The 19,834-nt window shown below is 67.6% G+C and overlaps 5 protein-coding genes across 12 annotated transcripts; 2 read left to right on the top strand and 3 right to left on the bottom strand.

Annotated features, from left to right (window-relative positions):
• The first annotated feature begins 661 nt into the window (after positions 1–661).
• CDC42SE1 (CDC42 small effector 1) lies at positions 662–6,361 on the top strand. 3 transcript variants are annotated; one of them, XM_075176199.1, is made up of 5 exons: positions 669–784; positions 3,984–4,184; positions 4,276–4,386; positions 5,113–5,187; positions 5,323–6,361. In XM_075176199.1, exons 2-4 carry the CDS (start codon positions 4,131–4,133, stop codon positions 5,182–5,184), a joined length of 237 nt encoding a protein of 78 aa, XP_075032300.1. In that variant the 5' UTR covers positions 669–784; positions 3,984–4,130; the 3' UTR covers positions 5,185–5,187; positions 5,323–6,361. The 3 variants fall into 3 exon arrangements, with proteins under 3 accessions (XP_075032299.1, XP_075032300.1, XP_075032298.1); XM_075176197.1 differs by lacking the exon at positions 669–784 and adding an exon at positions 1,640–1,944; XM_075176198.1 differs by having other exon boundaries at positions 662–784; positions 5,113–6,361.
• A 109-nt stretch (positions 6,362–6,470) lies between these two features.
• BNIPL (BCL2 interacting protein like) lies at positions 6,471–8,701 on the bottom strand. Of its 3 annotated transcripts, XM_075176195.1 has the most exons (9): positions 8,317–8,701; positions 7,999–8,078; positions 7,747–7,916; positions 7,533–7,667; positions 7,313–7,415; positions 7,096–7,227; positions 6,933–7,019; positions 6,685–6,783; positions 6,471–6,608 (listed from the first exon to the last, which is right to left on the bottom strand). In XM_075176195.1, the coding sequence occupies exons 2-9, from the start codon at positions 8,067–8,069 to the stop codon at positions 6,566–6,568; spliced, it is 840 nt and encodes a 279-aa protein (XP_075032296.1). In that variant the 5' UTR covers positions 8,070–8,078; positions 8,317–8,701; the 3' UTR covers positions 6,471–6,565. The 3 variants fall into 3 exon arrangements, with proteins under 3 accessions (XP_075032296.1, XP_075032294.1, XP_075032295.1); XM_075176193.1 differs by having other exon boundaries at positions 7,313–7,667; positions 8,317–8,451; XM_075176194.1 differs by lacking the exon at positions 8,317–8,701 and having other exon boundaries at positions 7,999–8,211.
• PRUNE1 (prune exopolyphosphatase 1) lies at positions 8,694–13,723 on the bottom strand. 3 transcript variants are annotated; one of them, XM_075176190.1, is made up of 8 exons: positions 13,649–13,723; positions 10,967–11,071; positions 10,685–10,890; positions 10,277–10,461; positions 10,041–10,199; positions 9,825–9,919; positions 9,585–9,743; positions 8,694–9,440 (listed from the first exon to the last, which is right to left on the bottom strand). In XM_075176190.1, the coding sequence occupies exons 2-8, from the start codon at positions 11,033–11,035 to the stop codon at positions 9,120–9,122; spliced, it is 1,194 nt and encodes a 397-aa protein (XP_075032291.1). In that variant the 5' UTR covers positions 11,036–11,071; positions 13,649–13,723; the 3' UTR covers positions 8,694–9,119. The 3 variants fall into 3 exon arrangements, with proteins under 3 accessions (XP_075032291.1, XP_075032293.1, XP_075032292.1); XM_075176192.1 differs by lacking the exon at positions 13,649–13,723 and adding an exon at positions 12,659–12,787; XM_075176191.1 differs by lacking the exon at positions 13,649–13,723 and adding an exon at positions 12,659–12,768 and having other exon boundaries at positions 8,694–9,463.
• Positions 13,563–16,332, bottom strand: LOC142094108 (uncharacterized). Its single transcript, XM_075175946.1, has 2 exons — positions 16,151–16,332; positions 13,563–14,464 (listed from the first exon to the last, which is right to left on the bottom strand). The coding sequence occupies exons 1-2, from the start codon at positions 16,317–16,319 to the stop codon at positions 13,563–13,565; spliced, it is 1,071 nt and encodes a 356-aa protein (XP_075032047.1). The 5' UTR covers positions 16,320–16,332.
• On the top strand, positions 16,151–19,775 carry MINDY1 (MINDY lysine 48 deubiquitinase 1). 2 transcript variants are annotated; one of them, XM_075176189.1, is made up of 10 exons: positions 16,151–16,250; positions 16,479–17,085; positions 17,201–17,258; positions 17,358–17,422; positions 17,550–17,708; positions 18,264–18,366; positions 18,461–18,603; positions 18,721–18,870; positions 18,986–19,171; positions 19,314–19,775. In XM_075176189.1, exons 2-10 carry the CDS (start codon positions 16,591–16,593, stop codon positions 19,392–19,394), a joined length of 1,440 nt encoding a protein of 479 aa, XP_075032290.1. In that variant the 5' UTR covers positions 16,151–16,250; positions 16,479–16,590; the 3' UTR covers positions 19,395–19,775. The 2 variants fall into 2 exon arrangements, with proteins under 2 accessions (XP_075032290.1, XP_075032289.1); XM_075176188.1 differs by having other exon boundaries at positions 18,679–18,870.
• Positions 19,776–19,834: the final 59 nt, after the last annotated feature.

Raw genomic sequence — 19,834 nt, 5'->3', positions numbered from 1 at the left:
CCCAACACTGCCCAGACTCCCCAGCCCCACCGGGACTCCCCTGCCCTACCGGGACCTCCCAGCCCCACTGGGCCCCCCAGCCCCACTGGGACCCTGGGGACCCCCAGCCCTAACAGGACCCCCAGCCCCACTGGGACCCCCAGCCCCACTGGGACCCTGGGGACCCCCAGCCCTAACAGGACCCCCAGCCCTGCTGGGACCCCCCAGCCCTACCGGGACCCCCAGGACCCCGAGCCCTTCTGGGACCCTGGGGACCCCCAGCCCTACCGGGACTCCCCAGCCCTGCTGGGACCTCCAGGACCCCCACCCTGTCTGGGACCCTGGGGACCCCCAGCCTTACCGGGACCCCCAGTACCCCCAGCCCTACTGGGACCCCCCAGCCCTGCCGGGACCCCCAGCCCTGCCAGGACCCCCAGCCCTGCTGGGACCCTCCAGCCCTGCTGGGACGCCGGGGACCCCCAGCCCTTCTGGGACCCTGGGGACCCCCAGTCTTACCGGGACCACCCAGCCCTACCGGGACCCCAGGACCCCCACCCCCTCCAGGCCCCCCAGGGACCCCCGACCTTGCCGGCTCCCCCCCAGCCCGGCGCCCCCCCGCCCGGCCGTGGCCCCTGCAATGCCGGCGGCGTCCAGGGTGGGAGCTGTGCTCCGGGCCGGGCCGAGCCGAGCCGAGCCGGGCGGCGGGGGAGCGCCGCGTCCCGCACCCGCCGGGCCACGCCTGGCCGCTGCGAGCTGGGCACCGGCACCGGGACTCGCACCGGGACCCCACCGGGCGCCGGGGCAGGTAATGGGGCCGCCTCCGGGGCCGGGACCGGGACTGGGACCGGGAGCCCCGAGGGGTGCGACCTCGCGGAAGGGCCCCCGAAAGCGCCCTGGGAAGGCGGGGAGGGCACCGGGGGCGGCACCGGGACCGGGGGGGGGTCGGCGGGAAGACCCCTCTTGCAGCCCCCTGGTCGGACCGGGGAGTCCAGCCGGGAACCCCCAACCCTACCAGGACCCCCGGGCCCCCCAGCCCTGCCGGGACCCCCAACCCTACTGGCACCCCCCAGCGCTACCAGGACTCCCGGGGTCCGAAGCCCTGCCGGGACCCCCCCCCTTACCGGGACCCCCCAGCCCTGTCGGGACCCCTGGGGTCCCCAGCCCCACCAGGACCCCCCAGCCCTACAGGAACCCTGCAGCCCTCCCGACACCCCCGGGGTCCCCAGCCCCACCAGGACCCCCCAGTCCTATCAGGACCCCGGGGTCCCCAGCCCTTCTGGGACCTTCCAGCCCTGCAGGGACCCCCAGCCTTAGAGTGACCCCTGGGACCTCCAGCCCTTCTGGGACCCCCCAGCCCTACCGACCCCCACGGGTCCTCCACCCTTGCCGGCACCCGGTGCCCCCGGGGTGGCAGCCGTGACCGTCCCATGCAAAGGGGGTTCTCCCCCCACTTTGCCGCCCCATCCCGGGGGTCCTGCAGCCGGGGGGGTCCCAGGGCTCACACCCAGCACAGCCTCGTCCCCCCGCGCTGCCCTCCCTTCTGAGCTTGGGGGGACCCCAGCGGGCACCCCTGGGGCGGGTGGCCCCACTGCTGGGGGGCCTGGAGCGGCCCCCCCAGACGCCCTCGCTCCTCTCCCCAGTCCCCCGCCGGTGACGCAGAGCCGCCGAGCGGTGGTTTCCCAACAGGGAAGTCATTTTGTGTGTGCCGGCGCGGACCGGGCCGTAAGCCGCCCTCCCCGGGGCTACCGCGGGGCCAGGCCCCTCCGCCCAGGCGGGCTGAGACCGGACACAACTCATTGCAGGGGTGGGCAAGCAGTAAGGGGGGCGCGTGAGACCCCCACGGGGAGGGGAACTGGGGCAGCTGCGGCCTGTGGGACCCGCCGCCGACAGCCGCCCGGAGCCGGGAGAGCGGCCGGATCCGGCCCCAGCCGTCACCCTTCGCTGGGCACGAGGACGTGAGGCCCGGTGGGTGCTGGGGGGTTTTGGGGGGAGGAAGGAGGGGTCTGAGCGGGGGGGTCGCGGTGGCTAAAACCCCTCAGGGGTCACACGGGGATTTGCTGGTGGCTCGTACGAGGCTGAGCCTGCTCCTGGGGCTCCCCGCGGAGGCTCTTCCAGCGCCCCGGGGACCGGTTGCAATGCCGAATTTGGGGGGAACCCCCCCAAGGCCTTTCCGCCGCGCTGCCGGATCCGGCAGCGAGCTGGGGCGTTATGGCGGGGGCCGGCTCCGGCAGCCTCATTTCCTTAGGAAACGGGGCTAGAAAGAAAAGGCAGCCCCCCCCGCCCCGCTCCGTCCGCCCGTCTGTCCGTCCGCAGCCTGGGGGAGAGGCCGAGTTTGCCCGGGGGGTGCTCGTGCGCGGGTCCGGCGTGGGCACGGCCCCGGTTTACGCCACCCCGGACATGTCACAACCTGCCCGTTCTCAGCAGCCGCATTCGCGGGGGGGCTGGGGGCCGGGGCCCAGACGCCGGGGTGAGGGGCACAGGGGGCTCTGGGGGGGCTACAGAGTCGTGCCTCAAGTCTGCCCGCTGGGACCCGGGGCCAGGCTGGCAGTGCGGGGGGAGCAGGCACAGCCAGGCACGCACTCGGTGCCCTGACGCCAAGGGGATGGGCTGCGGGTGCTGCCCGGCCACGGGGTCGTCCCTGGGGGCCGCCGGGTCACCCTGGGGCCAGATCCTGCCCGCTGGCCCTGGCAAGGCCGTGAATGGGGATAGCGCCGAGGCGATGCAGCCTTGGGGGGGTCAGAGCGTCCCTAGGCGCCCAGGGTGGGGGTTAGCACCCCATTTTGGGGAGCTGCCGGCCCCGGCACCCAGCAGCCGCAGCCACGGGCCCTGCTCCTCCCCGCTGCGGGCAGGAAGCGCCGGCCGGCTGCCGCGGACTTTGGACCCATCCGGCGTCGCCGGCGCAGGGGCAGAGGAAGGGACTTTTCCTGTTTGCCGACGCAGTGGGGTCCGGCACCCGTCTGCCGCCGCGGCCGAGCTCCGGCAAAACTTGTCCTTGCCTCGGCAGGGCCGCTGGCGGCCCCCCCGCGCTGGCCGGCGTGGGGACTCTCTGGCGGCTGATACAGGGCTGTGCTCGGCCGCGGCCCTCCGTGGGTGGGTGAGTTTTGTGCGCGCTGCCGGGGGCTTTTGCAGGGAAAGAGTTGTCTCTCCTTGGGGGGGGGGAGCACCCATTTTGGGGGAGAACCCCCCTTTCCACACCCCCCTTGGCTACCCCAGCTGGGGCCGTGAGGGTTTGGGGAAGGGTCCCGCCGGCCGGGCAGAGCCCCTGTTTGTTTTTCCCCCATCTGCTTTTCGAGCCGGAGCGGAAGAGCTCAACCTCCGGCTCCTTTTCGGAAAGGCCGGGATATTTATAGCCGCCTGGCTCAGGGAGTTGGGATTTGCCGTGGCCACCTCCGTCCCCCCCATCCTGCGCAGCATCCCTCAGCCGCGTCCCGCACCAGGGCAGGGGACGGGGACGGATCTTGCCCCGGCCATGGGGACAACTCTTTCGGATGGCTGTGCGATGCCAGGGGTCCCTGGGGGTCTCTGTGCGATGCCAGGGGTCCCTGGGGGTCTCTGTGTGATGCCAGGGGTCCCTGGGGGTCTCTGTGCGATGCCAGGGGTCCCTGGGGGTCTCTGTGCGATGCCAGGGGTCCCTGGGGGTCTCTGTGCGATGCCAGGGGTCCCCTGGGGGTCTCTGTGCGATGCCAGGGGTCCCTGGGGGTCTCTGTGTGATGCCTGGGGTCCCCTGGGGGTCTCTGTGCGATGCCAGGGGTCCCTGGGGGTCTCTGTGTGATGCCAGGGGTCCCTGGGGGTCTCTGTGTGATGCCTGGGGTCCCCTGGGGGTCTCTGTGCGATGCCAGGGGTCCCCTGGGGGTCTCTGTGTGATGCCAGGGGTCCCTGGGGGTCTCTATGTGATGCCTGGGGTCCCTGGGGGTCCCTGGCTCCGTTTGGTCGATGGGAACTGGATTTGGGGTTGATTTGGGGAGTCAGGACTGGAGGCATCACCCCCCCGTTCACACCCGCAGCCGGCTGCTCCTCTCCACGCCGTGCCACCCCAACCAGGTCCCCCCACCCGTCCCCATGGAGTGACCCCGCCTGGGGGTCTCTGCACCGGCGCGGCCCCCCGGCAGCCAGCCCGGCACGGAGGGAAGCTGGCCGCTGCTGCCGCGAATATGAGCGACTTCTGGCACAAGCTGGGCTGCTGCGTCGTGGAGAAGCCACAGCCCGTGAGTAGCTTCAGCCTGGCCGGTTCGGGGAGGGTTTGGGGTCCTGGGGCCGAGGGCGCAGCGGGGGCTGACGGCCTTCATCCGCTTGCAGAAGAAGAGAAGGAGACGGATCGACCGCTCCATGATCGGGGAGCCCATGAACTTCGTCCACCTGACGCACATCGGCTCTGGCGACATGGCCGCGGGAGAAGGCCTGCCCATGGTACCCTACCCGCACGCACAGCTGGGGTGGTGGGTCTCAGGGTTGGGTGGTGGGTGTTGCTGTTGGGGTGGTGAGTATCATGGTTGGGTGATGGGTGTTGCTGTTGGAGTGCTGGGTCTCATGGTTGGGTGGTGGGTCTCATGGTTGGGTGATGGGTGTTGCTGTTGGGGTGGTGGGTCTCATGGTTGGGTGATGGGTGTCGCTGTTGGGGTGGTGGGTCTCATGGTTGGGTGATGGGTGTCGCTGTTGGGATGGTGGGTCTCATGGTTGGGTGATGGGTGTCGCTGTTGGGGTGGTGGGTCTCATGGTTGGGTGATGGGTGTTGCTGTTGGGGTGGTGGGTCTCAAGGTTGAGTGATGGGTGTTGCTGTTGGGGTGCTGGGTCTCATGGTTGGGTGATGGGTGTCGCTCTTGGGGTGGTGGGTCTCATGGTTGGGTGATGGGTGTCGCTCTTGGGGTGGTGGGTCTCATGGTTGGGTGATGGGTGTCACTGCTGGGGTGGTGGGTCTCAAGGTTGGCTGATGGGTGTCACTGCTGGGGTGGTGGGTATCACGGTTGGGTGAGGGTCTCACAGTTGGGTGGTGAAGTCTCACTGGTGGGTGACGGGTCTCAGGTGGGGTGAAGCCCTTCTGTTTGGGTGGCAGGTCTTATGCTTGGGCGACGGGGTGGCGCAGTTGGGTGATGGGTCTCACAGTGGTGATGACACATCTCTGCACCCTCCCCGCAGACCGGTGCCGTCCAGGAGATGAGGTCCAAGGGCGGTCGGGAGCGACAGTGGAGCAGCTCCCGGGTTTTGTAGCGTGTGAGTACATGGCCGCGAGAGCGACGTGCAGCCCTGAGCACCCGCTGTCCCCCTCCGAGGCACCACCGCTAATTAACACACCCAAACGAGCCACCGCGTGTGCGGTTCCGTAACCCGGCCTCTCGGACTTTGCAGATTCCTGGCTTTTTCAGCCCGAACTCGAACTGCCTGATCCCCCCACCGGAGGAGAAGCCAACCTCGAGCGCTTTAACCCCGCGGTAATTTATGCAGAGCGATCCTCGCCTGGCTCCCGGTGGCTTTTGGTCATCGTCCCCCCGGCAAATCCTTCCTTCCCGGAGGCACCGGCTTGGTGACACGGGGAGGGAGCGGGGGGGCAGCCCCCACCTCGTGCCCGACCGGGATTTCGGCCAAAAGGACACAGCCGCCCTCCCGAAGCGTGCCGGGAGCTGCCGGGTGCAGCCACGATGTGCCAAATCCTCCCGGTTTTCCCTTTTTCCACGCTGGCGTCTCCCATGGGCCCCTCCCGGCGCCGGGCCGCGGTGCCTCGGTTTCCCCGGGGGATTGCGGCGAGGCCGGTCCTGGTGTGGAGCCTGATTTGGTGCCCTCCCGGAAAGGCGTAGAAGAGCAAAACCGGGATTAAACCCCGACATTTCGGTGCAAAACCAGGATTAAATGCCAACGCTTCAGTGTCTCGCCGGCAGCGGCTCAGCGCCAACACCATCAACGAGCCCGCGGTGCCTCCAGCCGGCATTTCCACCGCCGGCAAACCGCCACCTTCCTCCTTTTTTAGGATTTTTTTTTTTTTTTAAGCTCAAAAATACAACTAGGCAGCCTCCGCCACCTCGGGGGCAGGACCGTGGTGGGGTCGCCTCCGCCCGGGATCGCCACCGGGGTTTCACCGGCACCGGCCGAGGCAGGACGGGGCCCGACCCGAGGAAGGACTCGGGCTCCCGAATTCGGGCGCGGGTGTATATAGTTTAAATAGCGCCGGGATTAAATATTAAATAGCACGTGCCGGGCATCACGGCCGGACGGCAGAGGCTTCCCCCTGCGCCATGCTCCACGCCACGCTGGGATGCTCCGGGACGGAGCCGGGCTTTTCCAGCCCCGCGGTGTGCTCGGCGTCGGTAAGCGAGTGCCGATGCTTGATTCGGTTTTTCCTCCCCTGGGAAGAACAACCCACCCCTGAAATAAAACCCTTGTGCTGGCCCGAGGAGCGCGTCCGTGAGCTGCCCGGGGCTCCTCGCTTCCCTCCTCTGCTACCGGGGCGGCCAAATTTGCCAGGAAAAGCCGAGACGCCCCACACACGCTGGGCACCGCGCTCCCGTCCATGCCTTTATTCACCCGTGGGTGCTCGGGGACCTCTTTGGGCACGCTGAGAGCCCCTGATGCCACCGCTTGTCCCTGCGTGTCCCTGTCACCGCGTCGCATCCCGGCTGCCGTCCCAGCTCGGCTCCAGCCTGCGGGGGGAGAAGAGCATCCGTGGCCGGCACCCCACGAGCCCCCGCAACGCCCGGCCCCGGGCAGGGCACTCACCGCCGGACGGGCTCGGGGACGTGCCGCGGCTCCACGGGGACGAGCCGGGAGAGCTCCCGCAGGCTGGCGGCGAACCGGACCTTGCTGCTGAAGGTGGGGCTGGGGGAGGTGGGGGGCGCCGAGACCCCCCAGCTCGTTACACCCTCGTGTGACGGGGCCGGTTCACCAGGGGCTGGTACGGGAAGGCCCGGGGAGGAGGCGACCGTCCCCGTGCGAGGCCTCGCACGCGCGGGTGCGAGCAACCCTACCTGAGAAAGGGCCGGGAGAGCGTCACGAGTGCCTTGATGTACCAGGTGGGGTGGACGATGATCACAGCCTGGAGGCTCTTCCGGAGCCTGGGAAGGACCGGGATGCTCCAGGGCTCAGCGCCAGCCCGGCACGCTCGCTGCCGCCCCGCCCCGGCACGCTCACCGCTGATCCATAGCCCGGTAGCACCGTTTCATCCAGCCGAAGGGGGGGATCTGCGCCCAGGCTGCCGCCCCACTCAGGCACACCAGGACGTAGCGGTCGGCCACCGTCCTCTCCAGGGTGCCCACGATGTACCTGGAGGGACGGCGCGGCCCGTCAGCCTGGGGAAACTGAGGCACGGGGGGCGTGGGAAGGATCCTGGCCCGCCCGGGGTCCCCACCTGAGCAGGTTCTCCATCACGTAGCCGTACCGGGGGATGCCGCTGTCCGGGAGGTGGCAGGCGGCGAAGAGCAGGATGGCCCCGAAGCCCTCGCCGTGGTACCCTGGCCGGAGCAGAGGGTGGCACAGCCAGCGCCTGTCGTCCCCCCGTCCCCCCCGGACCCAGCGGGCTGGGGGAGGGGACCCAGGGGTCCCACCCCGGGCGCCCATCCCCGCGTTACCCCCATGGGAGAGGACCCGGCCGTAGGGCTCCACCGCGCTCAGATCCACGCTCTCCTCCGGCCGCTCGTCCTTCGTCTCCGGCCCCCGCCGGCTGCCGGCCCCCTCGGCGAAGCCCCAGGCGTGCGGCAGCCCCTCTGCGGGCACCCGGTTAGCGCGGCACTGGGGGGGAGAAACCTGGGGGGCCCCCGCGCCCCCACCCCAGCCGGGTCTCACCCTCCCACTCGAAGCCGTCGCTGCCCGAGGGCGTCTCCAGCGCGTCCAGGTCGAGGTCGATGCTGGCGTCGGGTGAGCGCTCGGCGCTCTCGGTCCGCTCCGGCGCCGGCAGCCGCCTCCGCATGCGCCGGGGGGCACCCCCGGCCCCCGGGCACCCCTCCGGCAGCGGCCTGGCGGGGCCAAGGCCGGGGGGTCAGCGGGACCCCGGGGGGCGGAGTGGGTTTGGGGGTAGGGTTCCCATTGCCCCCTTACCCGGGGAAGTCCTCGTCCTGCCACTCCTGGCGCAGGTCCAGGTCATCCCCGGTGGCCGTCACCGCGGCCATCCTTGCCACCTGCAGGGAGAGACGCCGGCCCCAGCTCGGGGACCAGCTCCCCCGGGGCTCTGACATCCCCCAGCAGCTCCACACCAACCACCCCCGTTTCCCACCTTTCCCGCCCCATTTCCAAACCGAAAGTGGGTACGAACGGGTGCGCCCGGCCGCAAGGAGATGGGGTCCCCGGGGACCCCCATCGCAGCCCTGCTCAACCCTCTACGAGACCTCGGAGACTCCCGGCACCAGGGCTGCTCACCTCTCTGGGCAGCCCCTCTCGCCCTGTGGCTCCCCACCAGTGAAGGGCTCCAGTGACGGCGCTGGTGGCTCATCCAAACTGGTTTGGCCGCATTCACAGCCGGCAGAGTCCATGGCTCATTGCGGCATAACCGGTTTCCTCCCGGCTGGGCTGGATTTGGGGGTTCAGCCACACCGAGCCCCCATCCTGGTCCACGCTAGGGGGCCCTGAAATGCTCCTCTAACGCGGGGGGTGTTGGCAGGGGGGTTTGCACCCCAGGAAAAGAGGGGGTTCGCTCCCTGGGATGCCTGTGGGGAGGGCAGGGGCCGCGCCGGGCACCCCCGCGGTGAGCGGGGCAGCGCCGGACCCGTCCCGGAAGAAGAGTCGAGAGCCAGAAGCGGAAGGAAAGAGGGAAATTTAATCCTCGGAGCGCGCGGGTGACAGTCCCGGGCTGGCTGCGCGTCCGGACCCACCACCCAGGGCCCCAGCAGCCTCCCCAAGGGAGGAAGAACGGCAAGAGCTCGTTAACCCCCTCCAGCGCCTTCGTTAAGTGGGTGCGAGTGCTGCCCCGGCCCTGCTGCCCGCAGGGTCCCCGAAAACCCACCCTGGGGGACCAAACCCCCGCAGTGCCATCGGGGCGGCAGGACCCCATCGGGGGGCAAACTGCAACGAGGACCCATCTCCGCAGGGAGCCGAGCTCTAACGAAGGGAGCCGAGCTCTAACGAAGGCGGCTGCAACCCCCCCATGCCTGGGCACCCCGCCGAGACCTGCCCAGGGGCCCCACCTCCTCGTACGGCCCCCAAAAGCCGCCAGGTACCCGCTTTTATTTTGGGGAGCCGGGGGGCTGCCCGGCGGCGATGCGGCTGACCCGCTCCAGGACGTCCTGGGGACAGAGGGGGGGCACGGCCTGTGCCAGCGGGCATTCCTCCACCAGGCTGTTCATCGGGGTGGGCGGCGGGACCACCTCCTCCTCCGGCCCCCCGGCAGCGCCCGGCCCCCCCAGGGCTGCCCGCAGGATGGGCAGGACCTTCTTCCGCGATGCCAAAGCGTTGCCCTGGGCGTAGGCGCCCACGCAGGACCAGGGGCTCGGGAGGGGCTGGAGCTGCAGGGACGGCGCCGTCGCCTCCTCCAGCGCCCGGCACACCTGCAAGGGAGGGAGCGCGGCGGCTGGGACCCCCCCCAGCACCCCCAGAATCAGGGGATTTCGGGGCAAACCCCAGCGCCGCAGCTGAGAACTGCCCCAGACCCCCACGCTGAGGGTTTGGGGTGCCCGGCCCCCCCCACTCACCGCGCTCTGGAGGGTCTCGCGCCGGCTGTAGACCGCGAGCTGCCGGGAGGGCTCGTTGTGCTCGTTAAAAGAGATCATCATGGCCACCAGCCCCGCGTAGCCCCGAGCTTGGCAGAAAGCATCCAGGTCCTGCAGCAAGCCGGGCCGGCGCAGGAAGGTCTGGAGGGGGAGAGACGCTGGCGTCACCCCGCTGTCCCCGCCGTGCCACCTCCGCCTCGGATTCCCCGCCCCGAGCCTCACCTCCAGGTCCACGTAAATGGCGCTGACGGCGAGGAGCAGCTCGTCGCCGGAGAGGACTTTGAGGTCCTTCCGCAGCATCTGCTCCGTCGTCAGCCCTGGGAGGTGAAAGGGGCCGAGCGTGAGCCCCGGGGACACGTCCTTGTCCCCAGGGAGAGGGCTCTGTCCCCGGACCCGCTCCCAGCCAGACCCCAGACGCCACCGCCCCGGCACACGGACCCGAGACGTCAAACTTGGCCGCTTGCAGGGCTTCGAAGACAGCGTCGCGGGCCGGCAGCTCGGGGAACCTCGCCTCGAGCAGGGAGACGCACGCCACGTCCCTGGGCGTCACTTTGCCGGCCGCCGGGCTCAGGTTGACGCAGTCCAGGAGGATGGTGCCTGGGGGGGACAACCGGGGGCCATCAGTCGTCACCGTCCCCCTCGGATGGGGCTCAGCGAGGGCCGCCTGTCCTCACCGTGCAGCAGCGCGGCCGTGGGTCTGTCCAGCACGCCCGGGGGACCTTGGGCGATCCGCTCCGTCACCAGCGTGGCGCAGGAGCCCACCGGCTCTGCTGTCACCTGGCAGCCGGGAGCTCGGTCCCGTTCCAACGGCCGGTGATCGAGGACCTCCACCACGGCCTCTTCCAGGGCTGCGTCGGCGCTGGCGGGCGAGACGGGGAAGGTGAGACCCCCGGCACAGCCCTGGGGTGCAGCTGCCATGCGTCACCCCCAGCCGAGCCTGGAAACCCCCTTTGTTCCTCTCCTCCTACCCTAAAAACACCCCAGAAAGGGAAAAGTTTTACCCACCCTGGGCCAAAATCAAGCAAGGAAACGTGAAGCTTCGGGTGGGTGGCCCCGGTTGTCCCCGTGTCCCCCCGGCTCACCCAGGCAGGACGTGGTGATCGACCAGCGTCAGGGAGAGCAGCCCGGCGCGGTGCAGCCCCCCCAGGTCGATCTCGTCCCGAAAGATGAGGGCGGCGGCGGGGATGCCCTGCTCCCGCAGCAGGAACGTCGTCTCCGTCCGGAGGGCGAAGTCGGCGCGAGGGATGTTCAGCACCGGGATGAAGGCGGCTTTGGGCGCTGGGGAGGTCTGCGGCAGGGGGGTGACACCCGGTGAGGCGTCCCCCAAGCCACCGTTTGTCCCCGAGCCAGCGGGCGAGCCTCACCTTCGCCAGGAAATGAGCCAGGGCCAGTGCCGAGACGGTGGAGTCCAGGTCACAGGCCTCGTTGCCCATCACCACGTGGACCTCCCGGTGACGCCGGACGTGATCCTGCCGGGGCGGGAGGCGTCAGGCGCGGCAGCGACGCGTCCCCGTCCTCCACAGCCCCCCGGGCCGGTCCCTTCCCCTTCGCCACCCACAGATGCCACCCGCCGGCACCCATCTCCCAGCTGCCGCCAGCAGCGGACGGGCTCCTGGCATCCCCGAAGCACCGACCGGCCCCGCGCCCGTGGGACGAGACCCGGCCGGGGTCCATTTCTGGCACGAAAGCCTCACGTTTTTGGGGCACGTGTGCGAAACTGGGCGCATCGGGGAGAACGGGAAAACCCAGCTCGGCCATGAGTGACCGTGGCAGCGGGGACGGGGACCTCCCCACCCCGGGGACGCCATCGCAGCCCTGGGAACGGTCGTATTTTAACCCCAGACCAAAGGTGTTTTTCCAGAGACGGTGACTTTGGGGCTGGCTGTCCCCCAAACCACAACATTTCACCCTTTTTTCTTGCCTGCAGCAGCAAGAAAAAAATGTCACCCCGCAAATCCCCCGTCCCCGGCTGCTGGCGCCCGTCCTGTCACGCTCGAGGGAGCCGCCCCGTCTCCAGGCCCTTTTTCGGTGACAATTATTTCGTGCCATAACCCAGATTCGCTCATTTATTCGGTATAAGCCGAGGAAGTAAACAACCCAGAGCCGCCTGCCGCATTAACCCCGTAGCAGGTCGAGGGACCTGCACCCACGTGCTGCGAGACCAGAGGAGGCTGCAGGGCTTGGGTGGGGGGTGCTGGGGAGCCCCCGGCCGTGGAAGTGGCTTGGGGTGTCCCCGGTGCGGCTGTCGCGGGCCGAGGGGCAGCACACGACCAGCCCCTCTCTCCAGGGGAGATGGGTGCACCCCACTCAGGGGCCTTGGTCCTCTGTGCACCCTGCTCCCCCTGCACCCTGCTCCCCTGGGCACCCTGCTCCTCCCTGCACCCCGCTTTCCTGGGCACCCAGTGCCCCTGCACCCTGCTCCCCCCTGCACCCCAGTCCCCCATGCACCCCAAGCCCCTGAGCGCCCTGCTCCCCCCATGCAGCCCACTTGCCCCGGGCACCCAGTTCCCACGGACCCAGCTCCTCCCTGCACCCCAAGCCCCTGGGCACCCATTCCCTACGCACCCCAAGCCCTCTGCACCCCAGTCCCCATGCACCCTGCTCCCCTGGGCACCCAGCTCCCCCCTGCACCCTGCTTTCCTGGGCACCCTGTGCCCCCCTGCACCCCGCTCCCCTGGGCACCCAGTCCCTGCTGCACCCCAAGTCCCTGGGCACCCTGTGCCCCCCTGCACCCCGCTCCCCTGGGCACCCATCTCCCGCTGCACCCCAGTCCATGGGCACCCAGTCTCCATGGATCCCAGTCCCCCCTGCACCCCAGTCCCTGGGCACCCTGTGCCCCCTGCACCCCAGTCCCTGGGCACCCTGTGCCCCCCTGCACCCCGCTCCCCGTGCACCCCACTCCCCCCCTGCACCCTCCTTTCCCGGGCTCCCAGTCCCCATGGACCCAGCTCCCCCCTGCACCCCGCTCCCCGGGCACCCACCTCCCCCTGCACCCAGTCCCCACTGCCCCCCCCCCCAGCGCCCGGCCTCTGTCCCGCGCCCCCCGACCCCGCTACCTGCAGAGCCGCCCGGTTCCCCTCCACGAACCGCTCCATAACGGCGGCGATCCGCGCCGCAACCCGCCCGGCCCCGCCCAGCCCAGTACGGCCCAGTATAACCCGGTACGGCCCAGTACGGCCCGGCCCCCCCCGCCCCCCGCGGCCCTCCTCAGGCCTCGGGGCGTGGTCTCCCGCGCGGGCTGCCGGGAAGGGGGCGGGGCAGCGGCGTGGGGCCACGCCCCCCGCCGCTGCCCCCGCCCCCTTCCCGGCAGCCCGCGCGGGCGGGGCTGAGGGGGGGTGGCAACCCCAACGCCCCCCCCCGACACCCCAACCCCCCTGGCACCCCCAAACTCTCCTGACACCCCGTAACCCTCCCTGATAACCCCATCCCCCCCCTCCCCACACCCTCTTGACACCCTGAAACTCTCCTGGCACCCCAAAGCCCCCTCGACACCTCAATCCCCCCGACACCCTCAAGCAACACCCCCAAACAACACCCCCAAGCAACACCCCCAAGCAACACCCCCAAACAACACCCCCAAACCCTCTTTGCACCCCAAACCCCCCCCAACACTCCCAACCCCCTCGACACCCGTTAACCCCCCCAACACCCCCAACCCTCCCCAACACCCCCAACCCCCCCCAACACCCCCAACACCCCCAACACCCCCAAACCTTCCTGACACCTCCAACCCCCCCAACCCCCCCCAGCACCCCTAAACCCCCCTCGACACCCCAACCTCTCCGGACACCCCAAACCCCCCTGACACACGAAACCCCCCCAACCCCCCCGACACCCCAACCCCCCCCAAACCCCCCTAGCACCCCCCAACACCCCAACCTCCCCCGACACCCCAGACCCCCCCCGGCCAGGCCTGGCCCCCCAGGCCCCCCCAGATGTGCCGTGCCCCCCCAAACTTTATTACACCCCAGGATGGCGTCGCCCCATCCCGCCCGTCACCGGTAACCGGTGACTAGCTACCGGTGGCCGGGGGCCAGCGGACCCACCACGGCCGCGAGCCGTCGGCCCGTCAGCGGGTGAAAGCGGGGGGCACCCACCGCCCCCTTCCTCCTGCCCAGCGCCAGGCCTCAAAAACAGGGAAGAAACCAGAAAATCGGTGACTTTCGGTGCCACCGGCCGCCAGGCCTCAAAACGGGGAAGAAACCGGAAAACCGGTGACTTTGGGTGCCACCGGCAGCCAGGCCTCGCCCGCGGAAGCCGGCGGCTCGCCTCGGCGTGCCGGAGGGCAGCGGCGGCGGGGCGGCGTTGCAGGCAGCTGCCTGCGCTCTCCACCCCTCCTGCCCGTCCTCCTCCGCCTCCGGCCCGCCGTAAATCCGCCTCCCCGGCAGAGCGCCGGAGCGGGGCTGGGCGGCGGGGAGCAGGCCTCCGCGGCCGGGGAGAGGGGGGCCGGGGAGCGAGGGGGGAAAGGGAAAACGAAGGGGAAAAGGAAACGTAAAGACGGGAAAAGGAGGGAAAAGGAGCAAACTGCAGCAAAAAGGAGGAATAACGAGGGAAAACGGCGGAAAAAGGAGGGGGAAAGGAGGAAACGAGAAGGAAAAAGGAGGAATAAAGAAGGAAAAGAGGAAAACGGAGGAATAAAATAGGAAAAAAGAAGGAGAAAGGAGGAAAAAAGTGAAAAGAAGAAAAAGGAGGAAAAAAGGAAAAAGGAGGAAAGAAGGAAGGATAAAGAAGGAAAAAGGAGGAAAAAAGAAGGAAAAAAGGAGGAAAAGGAAGGAAAAAAGAAGGAAAAAGGCGGAAAAAGGAGGAAAAAGGAGGAAAAGAAGGAGGGAGCGGGGGAACGACGGCAGCAAAAGGGCTGCGAAGTAAGAGCGGGGCCGGGGGCACCGGGGGGCACTCGGGGGGGGCCGGGGTGGGTGACCCCCCCACCCCGGTGGTGCCGCGGCGGGCGGGCGCGGGTCGAGGGCGACGCCGGGGCTGTGGGAGCGACATTTTGGGTTGGTTTGGGGTGTTCTGGGGGCAGCGGAGGTGGGTCGAGGGGCTGATGCTCGGGCCTGTCCCTGCTGCCAGGTGGGGAAACTGAGGCAGGGCGGCACCCGGAGCCCTCGCCGGCCCCAACCCACCCCGGCGCCCGCCGGCCAGGGCCGGACCAGCCGCCCACAGCCGGTTTTTCCGGCTCCCGGCGCCTCGCCGGCCGCCGACCCGGCTTCTGGTGGGGCCGGTGCGGCGGGAGCGGGCGCCGCGGGCTCGGCGCAGGGCAGCGGGGTGGGGAGGCAGCGCCCGCTCCTCGGCAGGCACGCCGCCGGCCTCTGGTTGGGTTCCTTTTTAAAGAACGTTGTATTGTACCGCGTCGTATCGTGTTGTATTTCTTCATAAAGATAGTTAGTTAGTCATTAAGAATATTTATTTATCTATCTGCTTACCTGTCGGTCAAGATCATTATTTGTTTAGTTAATAACACTATTTATTTACTGACCCACATAGCTATTTACCCAGCTATCAAGAATATTTATCTCCGTGCTATTTATTTATGAAGACCATTTCTTTATTTCTTTCTTTAAGAACGTTGCTTTATCTATCTATTTATCTACCCATCCATCAAGAATATTGTTTATTTACTAACACTATTTATTTATTTATCTGTAGATCTATTTACCTCTCAAGAATATTTATTTACTTATTTATTTCTCTATTTATCTCTGCAGTATTTATTTATTTATTTCTCTATTTATTTACTTACAATAAATAGATAGATGGTTACCTTCGGGCACCGTCCCCTTCCTTTTCTTTCCCCCAAGACCCCGCCGCTCCGGCCCCAAAAAAGACGGGAACAGCTCGGAGGGCACCGACCCCCTTGGTTTTTTCCTTGGCTTTCGCCACCTCCCCAAAAAAACCCCTTTTCCCCCCAATTTCCACCCTCCCCGGGTGTTTCCATCACCGTTTATCACCGTTGTCACCCGCACCCCTCTCCGAGCATCCCCGGCTCCCTTGGGAATAGGGGGGGCGGAAAGAGGGTCCGGCCCCCCACGACGGCCGCGAGCGCAGCCCGCGCCGGGCGGAGGCGGATTAGGGCTCAGATCTCCCGCTGAGCCGGCGGGGGCGGCCGCGCCGCGGCGGGGGCACCGGGCACGGACGGGGCAGAAAGCTGCGTCGAAGCCGGAGCAGCCGCGCTCCCACCTGCACGGGGTCTGTAAAAGCCAAATTTTCCAAATCTCTTGAATATTTCAAAGCCAAATTTTCCAAATCTCCTGAGCATTTAAAAGCCAAATTTTCCAAATCTCTTGAATATTTCAAAGCCGAATTTTCCAAATCTCTTGACTATTTCAAAGCCGAATTTTCCAAATCTCCTGAGCATTTAAAAGCCAAATTTTCCAAATCTCTTGAATATTTCAAAGCCGAATTTTCCAAATCTCCTGAGCATTTAAAAGCCAAATTTTCCAAATCTCTTGAATATTTCAAAGCCAAATTTTCCAATCTCTCAAGCATTTAAAAGCCAATTTATTCAAATCTCTTGACTCTTTAAAAGCCAAATTTCCCAAATCTCTCCGCAGGAGCATCTTCGCCGGGCTGAGTTTGCAGGAAAACCCCGGCGGAAGCGCAGGACTCCGACCTTTCCTCCAAGCCGCTTTGGCTCCATTGAATTCCTCCCAGGTTGGTTTGGGATTTTCCCTCTTTCCTTGCAAACGGGAGGCGGATAAAATCCACACGCATCCATGGCATTCATTTTTTTAACGGCGGTTTAGAGGCGTGAGCAGCAGTTTTATTTTTCATTCTTTAAATGAAAGTAAAGGGATGGGGGAGAAAAAGTCTTAAGCTAAATGAGCCGTACCTGGTAAACAAATTGGACTAATATATATATTTCTTCTTGAAATACCCAAGTTTTACCCTCCAAGGGAGAGGTTTGGGATGTGGCTGTTCCTGGAGGGACCCGGAGCGTTCCCAGGGGCCTGATCCGGACCCGCTCGAGGCAGGACACCACGGTGAGGGTCCGATGGAGGAGCCGCCCGAGCAGGAAGGGACAATCCCGGCCCCTTCCAGCGGCGAAGAGAGCCTCCAGCTCCCGGAGGCGGCCGTCGGTGGGGAAGAAATGCCGGCTGGCGGCCGGGGGAGCCCGGCACCGGACGGGCAAGCGGCCGTGGCGCGCGGCGGGGAGGCGGCCGTGCCTCCCAGCCCCGGCGCGGGGCAGCCGGGCTGCGCCCCGCGTCTCCCCTCCGATGAGCATCCGAGGGAAGATGCTCGGGAGAAGCAGCCCGCAGAGGGTGGGGGGTCCCTGCCGCGTGCCCCCGAGCCCAGCCCGGGTGCCGGGGCGGTGGCGTTACTGGCTGAGCCCCCCCGCGCCCGGACCCCGAGTCGGGAAGCGGAGGCGGATTTTTATTGCGTGAAGTGGATCACCTGGAAAGGCGAACGGACGCCCGTCATCACGCAGAGCGAGAACGGGCCCTGCCCGCTCCTGGCCATCATGAACATCCTCTTCTTGCAGTGGAAGGCAAGCGGGGTGCAGGGGGGGCTTGGGGGGCTGGCGAGGGGGGTCGGGCTGGACTCCCCCCGGATCGCGAGGGGAGGGGGCCGGCGGACGGTCCCCAGCCTCTCGGTGCTTCCAGGTGAAGCTGCCCCCGCAGAAGGAGGTGATCACGGCCGAGGAGCTGATGGCGCATTTGGGTGAGCTCCCCGGGGACCCCGTCACCCCCGCCCCGCTGCCGGGCCGGCGGCGTGCCGCGGTTAACCGGCTCGCCGGGCGCTGACCGCGCTGCCTTGCAGGGGATTGCATCTTGTCCACCCAACCCCGGGAGCCATCGGAGGGGCTGCAGCTCAACTTCCAGCAGGTGGGGAGCGAGGCCAGCCCAAAAATGGATCCCCCCCCATCTTGGGGAGCACTGGTGGCCTTGGGCTGCAAGACTTGGGGTGCCAACCCCCTTCCCGAGCAAGCCCCCTTTGTTTCTTCCCCCCCAGAACATCAACGACACCATGACAGTCCTCCCCAAGCTCTCGACGGGGCTGGACGTCAACGTGAGGTTCACGGGCGTCTCGGACTTCGAGTACACGCCCGAGTGCATCGTCTTTGACCTCCTCAACGTCCCGCTCTACCACGGCTGGCTGGTGGACCCCCAGGTGAGCTGGCCCCACGGCTGTCCTGCCGCCTGGCCGGTGGTTTGCATGAGTCCAGGGACGCGGGAGAATGAGCTGAGGGCTGGTGAGACACTGGAGCAGGTTGCCCAGAGAAGCTGTGGATGCTTTGGAAGTGCTCAAGGTCAGGTTGGACAGGAGGTTGAGCAGCCTGATCTGATGGAAGATGACCCTGCCCAGGGCAGGAGGTTGGACTGGATGGTCTTTGAAGGTCCCTTCCAACCCAAACCCTTCTGTGATGCTATGGATGGGACTTTGAGCAACCTGATCTGGTGGAAGATGTCCCTGCCCATGGCAAAGGGGGGGTCTAGGTGATCTCTGAAGGTCCCTTCCAACCCAAACCCTTCTGTCATGGGTCCTTCCCCGGGGTGAAAGCCACCAGCTCAGCTTCTTGGACGTCCCCGTGATGGAGCAATGGTCCAACTGGTTGGGGAAGGTTCCAGCTGAACCATCCTCCCCCTGCGCTGGGCTGCCGTGGGTGGGAGGGCAGGTCCCTGCAGACCTGGTCCTCACCCGCCCCGTCCCTTCCCCTCCCTGCAGAGCCCGGAGGTGGTGCAAGCCGTGGGCAAGCTGAGCTACAACCAACTGGTGGAGAAGATCATCACCTGCAAACAGGCCAGCGACTCCAGCCTGGTGAGCGAAGGTAACGGCCCCCCGCCGCCCAGCCGCCCGCTCCCGGGGGTCCCCGGGGGGGTGCTTGACGCCCCGGCCCCGCTCCCACCCCGCTCTCGCCCCAGGGCTGGTGGCGGAGCAGTTCCTGGAGTCCACGGCCTCCCAGTTGACCTACCACGGGCTGTGCGAGCTCACGGCCGCCGTCAGGGAGGACGAGCTCAGCGTCTTCTTCCGCAACAACCACTTCAGCACCATGATAAAGCACAAGGTGCGGCTCCGGCCCCTGCCCCGGGACCCCCCCAGCGCTGGCCGGGGCTGACTGTCCCCTCTCCCCTCTCCCCAGGGCCACCTCTACCTGCTGGTGACGGACCAGGGCTTCCTGCAGGAGGAGCGGGTGGTCTGGGAGAGCCTCCACAGCGTGGACGGAGACAGCTGCTTCTGCGACACCGAGTTTCACCTCAGCCACGCTCCGGGCAAGGAGGGGGCCGTCGCGGCCCCCCCGGACCACCGGCTCCAGCAGAGACAAGTGGACCAGGTAGGGGACAACCGGCGGCAGTGGGGGACACCTGAGTCCCAGCGCAGCGCCGGGGGATGCTGCAGGGGTTGGGTCCGCTGTGCTGAGCCCCCCCTCTTTTCTTACCCCCCCCCAGGATTACATGATCGCCCTGTCCCTGCAGCAGCAGCAGGGACAGGACCCCTCCGCGCTCAGTGACCTGGAGCTCGCTCGCCAGCTGCAGCAGGAGGAGTATCACCATCACCATCATCACCATCATCATCACCACCAGCAGCAGCAGCAGCAGCAGCAGCAGCAGCGGCAGCAGCAGGTCCCAGCGCAGGTAACCGGGTGCACCCTCCTGGGACTGAGGCGTGGGGTGCGGGTGCTTCTCACCCCCTCGCCCCCCCGCTGGGGGGTGGCAGCGTCCCCCTGGGGTGGTGGGGGGTCTCTGCGGGTCCCCAGCCCCCTTCTTGTGCCCGCAGGGCCGCGCGCAGCCGGGTGGCCGGCCGGCCGGAGAGCGGAGGCAGCGGCAGAAGCCGGACTTGGACTGCACCCTCCTCTAGCACCCCACGGGGGCCACCCGTGGGGGCCCTGCCCCATCCCCGCCGTGGCCCCCTGGCTCCCGGCCATGCCGGGGCGTGTGGTGGGGTCCCAGAGCCCCCCGACTCCCTGCTCTCGTCTGTCCTCCGGGGAGACCCCACGGGGGTCCCTGGGGACAGGAGCGGGGGGGACGCACACGAGGGGGTGTCCTTCCTCACCCACCGCCGGGACCACCCAAATCTTTCCAGTGGCCTTAACACGGGGGGGTCCCACCCGGGGGGGTCCCACCCCTCAGTCCCTGCTCCAAGGCGCGGGGGGACACGCGTCTGGGGCGGGGACACGCGCACCCCCGTGTCCGAACCGCGGCCTTAGCCCTTGGCAAATAAAGGACTCGTCCCCATGCACACGTGTCCGGCCGTCTGACACTAGTGGGGGCCTCCACGACCCACGGACACGCGGGTTT

This window comes from Calonectris borealis, chromosome 29 (assembly GCF_964195595.1).
Source record: "Calonectris borealis chromosome 29, bCalBor7.hap1.2, whole genome shotgun sequence".
NCBI classification, from domain to species: Eukaryota; Metazoa; Chordata; class Aves; order Procellariiformes; family Procellariidae; genus Calonectris; species Calonectris borealis.
This window is presented reverse-complemented; position numbering and strand designations above follow the sequence as displayed.

What these genes read in the sequence shown, in the direction of transcription:
- CDC42SE1 (XM_075176198.1), top strand. Translation starts at nt 4,131, where the DNA reads ATGAGCGACTTCTGGCACAAGCTGGGCTGCTGCGTCGTGGAGAAGCCA. An exon ending in TCGTGGAGAAGCCACAGCCC is followed by an intron (nt 4,185 to 4,275) that starts GTGAGTAGCTTC and finishes ATCCGCTTGCAG; the next exon opens with AAGAAGAGAAGGAGACGGAT. An exon ending in CGGGAGAAGGCCTGCCCATG is followed by an intron (nt 4,387 to 5,112) that starts GTACCCTACCCG and finishes CCCTCCCCGCAG; the next exon opens with ACCGGTGCCGTCCAGGAGAT.
- PRUNE1 (XM_075176192.1), bottom strand. Translation starts at nt 12,697, where the DNA reads ATGGAGCGGTTCGTGGAGGGGAACCGGGCGGCTCTGCAG. An exon ending in GATCACCACGTCCTGCCTGG is followed by an intron (nt 10,462 to 10,684) that starts GTGAGCCGGGGG and finishes CTCGCCCGCCAG; the next exon opens with CGCCGACGCAGCCCTGGAAG. An exon ending in CCATTTACGTGGACCTGGAG is followed by an intron (nt 9,744 to 9,824) that starts GTGAGGCTCGGG and finishes CTCCCCCTCCAG; the next exon opens with ACCTTCCTGCGCCGGCCCGG.
- LOC142094108 (XM_075175946.1), bottom strand. Translation starts at nt 16,319, where the DNA reads ATGCCATGGATGCGTGTGGATTTTATCCGCCTCCCGTTTGCAAGGAAA. An exon ending in TCAGCCCGGCGAAGATGCTC is followed by an intron (nt 14,465 to 16,150) that starts CTGCGGAGAGAT and finishes CCCCGCTCTTAC; the next exon opens with TTCGCAGCCCTTTTGCTGCC.
- MINDY1 (XM_075176188.1), top strand. Translation starts at nt 16,591, where the DNA reads ATGGAGGAGCCGCCCGAGCAGGAAGGGACAATCCCGGCCCCTTCCAGC. An exon ending in GCACCATGATAAAGCACAAG is followed by an intron (nt 18,604 to 18,678) that starts GTGCGGCTCCGG and finishes CCCTCTCCCCAG; the next exon opens with GGCCACCTCTACCTGCTGGT. An exon ending in AGCAGCAGGTCCCAGCGCAG is followed by an intron (nt 19,172 to 19,313) that starts GTAACCGGGTGC and finishes TTGTGCCCGCAG; the next exon opens with GGCCGCGCGCAGCCGGGTGG.
- BNIPL (XM_075176193.1), bottom strand. Translation starts at nt 8,069, where the DNA reads ATGGCCGCGGTGACGGCCACCGGGGATGACCTGGACCTGCGCCAGGAG. An exon ending in CAGGACGAGGACTTCCCCGG is followed by an intron (nt 7,917 to 7,998) that starts GTAAGGGGGCAA and finishes TGGCCCCGCCAG; the next exon opens with GCCGCTGCCGGAGGGGTGCC. An exon ending in CTCTCCCGGCCCTTTCTCAG is followed by an intron (nt 6,784 to 6,932) that starts GTAGGGTTGCTC and finishes CACCTCCCCCAG; the next exon opens with CCCCACCTTCAGCAGCAAGG.